Below are 12039 nucleotides of genomic sequence, written 5' to 3' on the forward strand. Positions count from 1 at the left end.
TTAAATCTGGAAGAAAAAACAAACACAGAAATGACAAATTAAAATTAGCAGAAGTCATATAATTTGTTGTATACAAGTGCTGTAATTATACAATATTTAGAGTGAACATGTCATTATAAACAGAAACCAGACAGCTGCCACAATCGGAACTCTTATTTTTTAAAATCAACTTGCAATAAGAACAATAATTATTAATAATAATAAAATTTTCAAATATTAGTTCTCGTCCTGTTAAGATTCAGATAACTGTTCAATTAGAGCCACTCCATCGTCCCGGTAGGTTTCAGTCAACTGGCAATCGAATGAACACACACAAAAAAAAAACAACATGTCATTCATTTATTTCGTAAGGAGTATACATCTGCTGAATTACCTTCAGGCGGGCAGGTTCGTGACTTGAAAAAACACGAAGCCGGCACGTTAATGCCAAGATAGCGGCTACGGCTGTGAATATAAGGACGACTTGGAATGCCGCCAGTTGTGCAACCCCTAATGCCACCTCGTCTTCTTCGCCCATTTCGGTTATTTCTACATTTTAACATGAATAAAAGGAAGAAAAGTTAGGCCTACTGGAGCATTACAACATTTTTTTTCGTATGCGGAAGGAAATGCAACAGCACGCAAGAATGGAAGACAAATAATGGTTCCTCTCCCCACTCCCAAAAAAGTTTCCATTTATAATATGCTGTTTGCCACCAAAGAAAGGCATTCATTTCTCATTTCGAAACTCTTTTTTCTCCCCTCCATTTTGACAAAAGAAACCTTTTGCAAGACATCAGGAATCTACCAAACTAATACGAAAGTTTTTGGCTACAGTTATTGATGTTACCAGACATATTAAACTTGAATCTTATGTGTATCTAAATAAAAAAAGTGCTGTATTATTTACTAGAAACTAATAAATCTAAACGGAGACTGGATAAATAGAATGGTCTATATAGACGGTTATAAATTAGCATGATAATGGCTGCAACAAAATAGACCGTACAGCCGACAATACCATTCCATCAGTTTGGGCTTTTTCTTTTTTATTGAGACATAAAAAAGAGATAGAGATCCCATTCTATAATAAATAGATAAAAAGTATCGTATCGATCAAAACAAGACAGTAGACTAACCTGAAGGAAAAGAGGCCGAAGTTGCTGGCGTAGCTGTCGACGAACTGTTGGTTATTGTTCCTACATCTGCGCCGGGATGATTTAGAAAGTGAATGAGATTCCCAGTTGTCATCCATTTATTTTTGTTACTGTCACCTATTGTCAGTGTGGAAAGCAGGTTTCGCTGCTGCTGTGATGATGATGGTGGGCCATTCTGCTGATGGTTGCTACGATGATGATGGTGTTGGGGTCCACATGGATACTTGTAATGTTTCTTATTTGCAATTTGGTTGCTGTGGGTCCTCGCAGCAGAGTGGTGAGGTGATGAGTTGGGACATGCCTCGCAGACCGTGTCTGATGTCCCTGTACATGGCTGGACCTCATACAATCCTTCTCCTACATTTATTGCATTAGATTATTACATTACATTCATCACGTTTATACTAAGAAAGCAAAAACACACATGTATATAGACAAAGAGTCCACCGTGCAGGTAAACATGCGACGAGTCGCTTTCCCCTCCCTTTTGTTTGTTCAATAATTCAAGTTTCTGCGCAGTGCTGCTGTTTACACATCGATCAACATAAAACTTTCCTGTTGTTTTGCAAAATACAACGCACGAGATAATTCCAAACAAGAATGTATCGCAGAATTACGTGTGCTCCTTTTAGTGCATAACAAGTAGCATTCCATCATTCATCTAGCAGACGAATATTTTTTGAAGGAATTTCACTTTCATATTCCCGTGTTAAGCTCACGTCCTTTTTTTTTAAAAAGATCTCAAGTGTCGATATAGTTGCGTGCAGGGGATAAAGACCCATTCTTTTCCGTCTCTTATATCAAGCCCAAGGATCAAAAGGATAAATCTATCTATTCTTTGATATGTATAAAATGTCTAGGCCCCGTGTTCACATATTCATGTGTTTCACAGTGAAAGAAAAGAATTTCCTGCTGCTCAAAGGGAAAAAAAAAAATAATTCCCGAAAAAATGTGTAGGCTCTCTACACCCCCCGTTAACTAAAAGAACAAAAGAGTTGCTCCTACGGCATCATATATGTGCATAAAAAAAAAAAAATGAAATCAACTTCTTCTCATCTTTTGTGTAGTGCAAAGTGTCAAATATTAAAGGTGGGCACTCTTACCGCATTTTGAGCATGGCCAACATGCATGCTTTCTTGAATAACTTGGAGCGTAGTAGCTTTGCGGGCACGAATGGCACACTGTATCCCGGACGAGGGTGCACCGACGAGCTACTCCAAATCCCGGCGGGCATCGTGAACACAATCCGAATCCCGACGACGATCTTGTTGAAGACAAATCTTTTTCGCTTTCTTCTTCTTCATCTTCGTCTTCTTCAGCACTTTCAAAGCCATTACTACTGCCATTGTCTTCTATTGTTGTTGGTGTTGTTGTTGTTGTCGGTGGCGGCGGGACGGGAGCAAGTGGTAGATGATGTGCCAAGTGTGAAATACTGCTCCGATCTCGATGACGCCATCGATGATGTTCGTAGCCTTCCACCGGTGAGCAGTGATAATTCAACTGTAAAAATTGATTTTTAAATTTCGCGCCAAAAATGAGAAATGGCGCCAAATTCAAATGCAGTCAAAGGTTAATCACCGGAAACACCAGTTTCGACCTGAAATGATATTTTTTTAAACACTACCCAAGGTTTTTTTTTTTTTTTTTCAAATAAAATAGAGGTCGTTATATATATAAGCTGCATCGCCTTCAACTAGAAAGAAAAAAAAAAAGGTACGTTTTTTTTTTGGGAAGGATATGGCAAAAGTACAAAAAAATAACACGACAGTCACATGTTTGAAGCTTTTTGACACTGTGCCAAACAAGCCCCGAGAAGAAGAAGAAAAAGGGAAGGCAGCAGAGTTCCTTGCTGCTGGGCAATCAGACAAATGAAATATCGATTTGGACGACCAAGCCCTAGAAAAGATCAAAGTACAATATATCTAGAAAGAAAGAGAATTGTGGACGACAACGGCTGCTGTATTTAATATATATATATATATATAAAATAGGCATTCTCTTTTTGCCGTTGATGTTGAAAGCGCAAGAGAGAGTGAAATTATTTTTACTCGACACTCGAATGCATCGGTCCATCTGATGACGTCAAGAGACTTTCTTTTTCTACTCGTGTCATATCCTTGTCGCGTTGTCATCCCCCCCCCAAAGAAAAAGAGTTACCCCACTACATCGGTAACATTAGTTTACGCCCTCCTCTTTGCCCGTAAACACGAAATACCGTTGAATGGGTAGTGACTAATGAATCACAACCGTTGACAAATTGAGGATGCCATTAAATCTAAATGTCTGTAATATATATCTGTTCGGTATTTTTTTTTTTTGGTCACATACACACACACACACAAAAGGAGGGGGTGGGAAAAAACCCCTTGGGGGTAAAGGAAACGATTTATCACTTTGCATCATCATCTTCCGCCATTTTTTGTCGGTGTGGTTGGCTCAGTGATGTATAGAACTCACTTTTTTCTTTAGTGGTTCAAAAAGACCTTTAATAGCCGCACACAAACTGATATTGGTCTTCTATCTCAACGTTGATTCTATTTAAATTTGAATGGGCGAGTCGATACGTGTCAATTAGCGAAACCAAATATCTCGGGGATAATTTAAATTTTTTAAAAATTCAAAATGGAATTTTCTTTCTTTGCAACTATGCACCGAGATGATACAAAAGCGCATTAATAGGATCAGTTAGGTAACATGCCCAAATATTATATATATTGATGCCCAATATCGCCGTATAATGGGACATTGTTGATCTCAAAAGACGCAGCGAATGAATAGCTATTGAGATTCATAATTGCACCAATGATCGACATATACAAATCAAGATTTGAGAGAAAATCTTCTTATATGCAAATTCGCTTGTATACATTTCTACCTGTGTAATCCGTATAAGCTTCCAATAATACGCCCAAATCCCAAATTCAAATGTGCAATCGAGCTGATTGAATTCCCCTTGAAAAAGAGGATTGCCTTTTTTTCTTATTATCGAACGATTTAATTCCAATGTGCATCAAAAAGGATCCATCAAAATTGTTATTCCACTTTTACACGCTACGAACGAGAAATAAAAGATTTGTTTCTTTTTTTTCTAAATATTATTATTACCGAAAGAAATCCAATTGTGGCGAGTAAGGCCAACGTGCCAGTCGGAAGTTTGAAAAGCGTGCCGTTATCTGGACGACGAGTCACGCTCGATGATCCAGTTGTGCTGGCCAATTTTTTGGCCGGCCCTGACATTTCAGCTTTCAGTTGCATGATGGACAAATAAAATAAAACAAAACGAAAAAATCCAGCACGATGATGCAGTGTTGTTTTTCTCTCACAACAATTTGAGATTAGATTCTCGTTTGATGGTCGCCATGACGATTTATCAACAAATTGTTTCGTTCTATCGTTTAAAAACGTCGACGGCAATAATTTTTGCTTGAGATTTTCGCTGGAAATTCTCACTGAATTATTCCGCCCGCGTTCACTCTATTACACTTTTTCAGTTCACTTGAAAACCTGTCGCATTAAAAATTTGCGAAAAGCGGCACGACACCCATGGAACTGGACGTCTAGGAAGTCCGGATGGAACTAACGGAGTAACCGTTGCGTTTCCTTTTTTGTCAAGTCTCGCCCGTCTCTCCCTCTGCCGACACATAAAAAACCCTCCCCCGTTTTACAAGGAGGGACATGCAAGAAGAAGTTCTATACATTTTTTTTTTTGTGGGAGGGCTGCGCTTTGGTCGCGCCGCGCATCGCAGCCAATTCCTACCAACATCTACGTGTCAGAAATATATTTCTGTATAAATATGGCCCGATGATAATCACCTACCCATTTTCGTTTAATCGAGCGAATAGTGACTCGGCAAGCTCTTCAAAATGATGTGATTTCATTTTTAACGCTGTAAATCAATGGAAAATAATCGTTACGCGAATTACGTTATCCCCTCAACAAAATAAAAATAAAAAAACGGGACCTGGGTGTAAAGCAAAAGTATAGATCCTAGCGATGGCTCTCGAGGGAATGTAACGCTCCTGGACTTTGCCTGTTCCAAGTGCTTCCCTGCCTTGTGTCTGTCTGTGTGTATAAACTACATTTACTGTCACCTGATGCTCTACCTCATATTACCTATGTATATCGTTCTAAGTGGCAAGTCCAACTAGCCCACGGCATTCAACTATGTGACTCGTAAAATTTCAATTGTTTGAAAGAAAAAAAAATCCTTGATTTCTAAATGGTATTGCGGATTATCGATCCAGTTGCGCCAGTGACTTTCTCACCTTAAAAAAAACAAAAAAAAACAATTTTGATTCTAGACGTATTGGAAAATGAGAATTGGTAGCAGCTTGGAATCGGAACGCAAAAGCCTAGTGACAATCTTGACGAAAATTGAACGTCAAGTGAAGAAGCTTTTTATTCTTAAAGAATATAATATAGAGACAGAAATCGATTGTTAACATATAAAGTACAATGTCTTTGTGTTGAATTCATCCAATTAAATGCGAGTCCATTTGGGGCAAACGTTTTCGCCGTTAATGAAGGCAATCAAACAAGAGGTGAAATATGCGAGATGATTTATGTGAGGACCGAACATCATTAGCGCTAGATCGAAGAGAAACCTTATCGATCGTCAATTTTTTCCCTGGCAATAAATGAGCTGCTCTGACGACATGAAAATATTTTTTTTTTTTTTTATCGAACAAATTAACCCTACGAAAAAAAAAAAAAATGTAGATTAATGCATTCGGCTCAGAGATAAATAGTTTCAATTGATATCTAAAAGGAGAATAGATATATAAGGAAAAGAGAAAGTGATGGACGACGCCTTTATCAGATGAACCAATTAGACAAAAGGGATGCACCATCTGCTGTTGAGATATATCCTCGGCTAATATACGTGCCTAATTGAACCGCAACTGCGGGGCTGGGATTTCTTTCTTTTTCAATCCCCAACTCGGCACAAAAGAAAATCAACTACATCAGATCTCTCAGTCGAATGTACAAGATCAATTTCTATGCGATATTCTAGCGGCAGACAATGTCAACAAAAATGAAAGTCCCCCCTCGAAAAAAAAATAAAATAAAATTATCTGTAATTCTTTTTTATAGACTCGTGTCGTGTAGCAATTGATTGAAACTTGTCGTGACATCTACGGCAATTGCCCGGCCAGACATTGAACCCGACCTTTCACAGAGAGAAGACAAAGTATCCCCTTACAAGAAATAATAATAATAAAAAAAAAATAATTAAGTTTAATAATCATTCAAAATGTCAAGGGTTTTGTGGACAACTAAGAGCTTTTCCAAGTAATTTTAAACCCGCCGTCCGTTTCCATAAAAAAAAAAAAACATTAAAAAAAGGGCAACTGCAAACGAGATCGAAATGCATTTAAAATGAAATGACCTTTTGTAAGTCCCTTTTTTTTTCTGACGGCCAATGGTCGGGCGTAAATAGAAAGAAAATCAGGGCCAGCAGCATCAGCAGCACGTGACTTTATCCAATCTCCTTCTTTTCCTTTCTTGCGTGGGTCATTATATGTAGAGACTCTATAGCCTCTCTCTCTGTGTGTGTGCGCTATACCTTTTTATTCCCACCCGTATATATATATATATATATATCTAGGCTATATATTCTGATCTTCTGCTTTTAGAAGGGCGGGGAAACAAAATACACGTATATTCCCTATAGGCTAACGCACAGCTGAGGCTCGTATAAGACTTGATGTGCATTATAAGAGGCTAGAAAGAAAGAAAGAAAAACAAAAAATGTTAAATTTGATTTCCAGAGATTTTGCTGAGATGGCATTCTTGCCAATTCACAGTACGAATTTAGAGAAGCCAAGAGAATAAGTGGGGAGTCTATACATAATTTGGAGAACAAAGTTTTCCCAGCATCGCCTCGCTCTATCCGAAAAAGCTTTTTAGTTCTATTTAGGCTTGGACTAGCTAATATGGCCCGCTTTAATCCAGGGACGGACGACGTAGTCAATAAGTTATAGGCTTCGCTTTAAAAAAAAAAAAAAGTATGGAGCGAGTAAAGGGGGGAATTTGCTCGTAGATGACTAATTTATATTGCATACAAGAGCAAGTGCAGACTGCTGTGTCTAGTCAACAGTGCTGCAATCAATAAAATCAAGACAAATCTTGCGCAAATACAAGCTTTATTTGCTCTTTGATTTTCATTTTGTGAAAGCGCGAAAGTTAAAATAAAAAAAACGGCGAGGAGAATTTTATTTTTTTTCCCCTCATTTTTTGGGAGGGGGAGAGAATTTTCATCTGATTGTCTCTTTGCGCTGATTGGTAAAACGGACACGTCCCACGCTTTTTTCCTATTCCTCATCCATTGGGGCGCTAACACGAACTCTTTATCAAAATGGATTGAATCAAACTACATTTTTATGTGCATATACATATTGCCCCCCCCCCTTTTTTTTCTCTCTCTCTTTCTCCTGGTGGGTTCTTATCTTTAAATAGGAGCGATTCCTGGCTTCTCGCCCGCATTTATATACACGGGCGAAAATAAATATAAAGAAAAATTGGATGTGGTAGTATAATAATGGTCGGACATGGTTCGAGACACGGCCGAATAAAGAACACCTCCCCCTCCCCCCGAAAAAAAAAAAAAAAAAAAGCGCAAAAAAAAAGAAATGTTTTCTAGCGCGCATGCGCAAAACTGGCAACAGCGCAGATCCGATCTAACACGCTCCTGATGGCACTACGATCCCATGTCAAACGTTGGTATATATCACATATCGTGCTGAGAATCTATAATAAATAAAATATATATTTAAAAAAAAAAATGATTTAAAAAAGAAAGAAAAAAAAAAAAAAAGAGACAGCGGTGCCATGTACGGGGAACTAATCAAAAGCGAAAACTCGCAAAAGGAGGGGGGCATTCTAGTTTGGCTCTGTGTCCTGTTATTAAGTTGGAATCACGGAAAGGCTGACCGCACTCAATCTTTTGAGCAGCTGGCCTGAAATGTTTTTCATTAAATCAAACCTCCCGCCATAAAACATTTCACCACGATCTACTTAACTGTTATTCACAAACGAAAATTTCAAAAAAAAAATAAAATAAAATGGACTTGGAAAAGATGTAAGGAACGTTTCGTGTCATTCCGGTGCGTCCGTGAAAATGCAGTTTACGTGCAGCCTAAAGCAGGCAGGGACAAAAAAGAATATAGCTATCTAGCGTCTAGCCTATCTAATCCAGTTTGGATACGATGGGGCGGTGGCTGATTAGAAATCACGGCCGTTATCTTTCTCTCAATGTGATGTAATAACAAAAGCCTCACCTTTTCTTTTTCGTGAGTCTCTTTCTGTCGTATTAGGGCAAATGTATTATTACATCAGATTGTGCTATTCTTGTAGAGTGTGCATGCAATGATATATGATAAGTGCGCATTGATCATGATTTGATTGGACGATCACTCGGCATTGAGCCTACAAAGTCCTATTACGGCGAATCAACTTTTGCGTCTATGTGTTAAACGATACGGAATCGGAATGATAATATTCCGATAGCCAATCAAAAAAGCAATTTTTAAAATATAAAGATATTGGACTAAACGAATATCGTGATTTTCTCTGAACAAAAAAATACAAGAGGAAATCAAAAACCTTTTGGCCCGCAGATTCCCCAGTAGCATAATATACATGTATTGGCAATATAGCCGGTAGCCATGTGCATTACAGTACTCGAGAGAACTTTATAAGAAGGCGGATAAAAAAGAATAAATAAAACAAATGGGAAAAGAAAGAAAGAAAGAAAAAAAAAATGAAAAGATCTGGCGGAAATCTCGTTAACTATATAGAGAAAGAAAAAAAAAAACGGGTAGCTTCCTTCCTTCGAGCATCTTCATTCCCGATGGGAGTACGTATGACACAGAAGCTCGACTTATTAGTCCTTTACACATTCACCTCCCCCCACGCTCCCCCCCGTGTTATGGGGATTCCCCCAATTTTCCTTTATTTTGTGATTTTCTAGGAATTTGGTGCAACAAAAGCTGTTCATTAGACACTTGTATAATATAGGGGGCAATAAATCTTTATGGGAGACTGGTTTGTGTAAACTTTCCGACGGAAACGGGCGGAACGAAAGTTATAACGTCTCCCCCAATGGTATGACAACAGAGATCGTTACTTTTTTTTAAATGAACGGTATTGACGACATCTAGCGATCGATTTCAGAATTTCGTTGCACACTAGACCCGACTCGTTATCACCCGAGGATGCGAAGAAAAATGATTCGTTGTAAAACTAATTTGTCGGTGCTCTATTGTCCGATTGGGCCAAAAACTTATTTTACCCTCGAGAGCAATAACAGTGTTGAGCAAAAGAGATTTCGTTGGGATAAATCAACAAATGATTTCGGCCGAAAAATTGATGAAATTGTGGCACTAACACTTGTGGTAGACATGCCAAGAGATAGACCTAACAATTGAAAAGTCTGTTTTAAAACGGTACGAATTATGGCATTAGAGTTTCTTCGTTTTTCTATGAAAATTCAACGATAGGGAACGTCAGGTTTAGACAACCAACGAAGGTACGGAAATTGCTTTCTTTCAGTAGCCTGATGCTCAACGACCGTTACGAAGATAAATTGCCAGAAACAGAAATTTAAAAAATCAATAAATGTGCAGCGTCTGTCGTTATGTCAAGATAAAAAAAGGCATAATTTACTTATTAAGCCACTCTAAAAAGAAAGAAAAAAGAAAGGGACGATTTAAATTCTTTTTTTCCCAATCTATTCCTTCGTCTCAAAGATCTTCCCCAATTTCTTATTACTCACATCAATCCCTCACATTTAATACGCTCGACGTTCTGGATATAAAGATCGATCCATGTTCGAAACCCTGTGCTTTAAAGTTCAAAGAACCACAACCCATTCCGTCCTAACTAATTTGTTCCTTTTCAACGTCGCAGGCGAACTGGCATTTAAAAACAAAATGATAATACCAACAGGATCCTACCTTGATTATTGGAGTCTCCGCTCGCTCGGTCATTGAAATTTACGGGGGGATTGTACTTGACTACTGACGAAGCCACCATGGCCATTAGAAAGCTTTCTATTCCTCCGGTTTTCTGCAAATTAAAATAAGTCACGTTTTAGTTACATTCATCACATAATTATATGGTTACAAGACTTTCGCTTGCGGCAAGACAAACAACATACGAACATGAACGATCGTTAATGGTTAACGGGTTTACATGACTGGTCGCGAACTCGGTCTGATTCTTCATTAGGTATTCAGCGGAAAATATCTCAGATGGAACACTTGCTACAGTAATAAAGAGTGATTTAATTAAAAGAATAGAAGAAACAGATAGAAAAGTAGGCAAACCTGGGGATTTTCATTAAGATTGTTGCCAAATCAATCTTGATCCATGTCTGCTCCTAGGTATTAATTATGGTGGCCAAGCACATGAGGATGGCAGGGCTACAGCTAATTGCTAATTGCCTAAAGGAATCAAACTGACCTAGAAGATAAGAGAATAACAAATTAGTTTAAATATACAAGCAAGTAGACCTGGCAGCCATCCAAACCAGAACGGAACAGAAAAATTTACATGTCATGCCTTCAGCCTTGAAGTAATACTTATCAAGCAAAGAAAGAACAATCACGGAAACAAAAGCCCATGGAAATGATGACACTATCACCAAGTTTGTGTACTGATGTTCGAGGTCAAAGTTCAGTTACAATGAACGGCAGGTAGTTATGTTTAAGCAAAACTGATTGTATCTCACAAAGTTACAAAGCTTTTATTTAATATACAAAAAAGGACTGCAATCTAGCATGTACCTCCTTTTAACATAAATAAAACTGCAAAGATGTTAACTTAAGATAGGGCTGTCCAAGTTTGGTAAATATGCTGAACCAAGATTTACCTCATTTTTAAAAGTATTTTCTATGTTTTCTTTGCAATGTAGTAAAACATTCCTTGGAAATAAGTATCGCTAACGCTCTGCAAAAAAAATATATCTGATTAATAGCGCGTGGTTATGGCGATAACGAATAGAATCCACATTTCCAAAATTTCCCCAGCCGACTGGAACATGTCACGACAAGTCTGAAATGGCAAACGTCAGCTAGGTTTGTGAGTTCATTGGATAGGAGGCTAACACGTGATTCAGTTCGCTACCATGAATGGTCCGAACATGGCAAACTTTACTTTTTTTCAACATTTAGACTGATTTAGACTCAGCCCGCATGTCGATCCAACTTGGTCTCCGCGAGACGGTCTCGAAGGGTCGAGACCGTCACCCGTACATCCCAGTGGGACTATCCCGGCCCTCTGATTGGCTCTCTCCCTCTCCTCACCCTATAGCCCCTCAACCCCTTCTGCTTGTGGTGTGTGGCCTGTGGGGCTGTGGCGTGTGTGGAGTAGTCGGGCTGCCGCCTTCATTTGTTTGTTTTTCATGTTTATTTATTTATGATTATTTATGTTTATATTTATTGTTTCTAACTTACTATTTTGTTAATAAACTATTTGTATCTTCATTATATCGTTTTAAATTTTATAGCACAGGAATAAATTAAATATTGGTGTGTTTTCATTATAACTATTGTTAATTGTCATCCATGGGCAATTGGGTTGGTGCGGGTCTGAGAAAAAGGTTCAAAACCCGATTTTGGGAGAATCGGGAAAACTATATGTCCAAAAGTTTTAATACTTATAGGAATGGATAAATCTTGATAAGGTCTATCCAATTCTGCAAAAATTTTGCTTAAGGTGTACTAATTAGGAAAGTAAACCGCTTCGCCATTTTACGGGTAGGTCGGTGCGGTTTAGCGGGGCTAAGGAACCCCCCTCATAAAAATACGTCATATTTCAATAATTTATTGCGGGAAAACTATAAGGAAAAAATTAATAAATTTTGCAGAAATGGATAGCTCTTAGTAAGCGCTATCCATT

The 12039-nt window shown here is 38.2% G+C and overlaps 1 protein-coding gene across 4 annotated transcripts; it reads right to left on the bottom strand.

Annotated features, from left to right (window-relative positions):
- Positions 1-38: 38 nt before the first annotated feature.
- On the bottom strand, positions 39-11402 carry LOC116932599 (tumor necrosis factor receptor superfamily member 4). Of its 4 annotated transcripts, none has more exons than XM_045180386.1 (9): positions 11012-11402; positions 10467-10602; positions 10333-10403; positions 10095-10206; positions 2240-2636; positions 1254-1493; positions 1119-1184; positions 374-528; positions 39-291 (listed from the first exon to the last, which is right to left on the bottom strand). In XM_045180386.1, the coding sequence occupies exons 4-9, from the start codon at positions 10125-10127 to the stop codon at positions 232-234; spliced, it is 951 nt and encodes a 316-aa protein (XP_045036321.1). In that variant the 5' UTR covers positions 10128-10206; positions 10333-10403; positions 10467-10602; positions 11012-11402; the 3' UTR covers positions 39-231. The 4 variants fall into 4 exon arrangements, with proteins under 4 accessions (XP_045036321.1, XP_045036319.1, XP_045036320.1 ...); XM_045180384.1 differs by having other exon boundaries at positions 10302-10403; XM_045180385.1 differs by having other exon boundaries at positions 10298-10403.
- Positions 11403-12039: the final 637 nt, after the last annotated feature.

This window comes from Daphnia magna, linkage group LG10 (genome assembly GCF_020631705.1).
Source record: "Daphnia magna isolate NIES linkage group LG10, ASM2063170v1.1, whole genome shotgun sequence".
Lineage (NCBI taxonomy): Eukaryota > Metazoa > Arthropoda > Branchiopoda > Diplostraca > Daphniidae > Daphnia > Daphnia magna.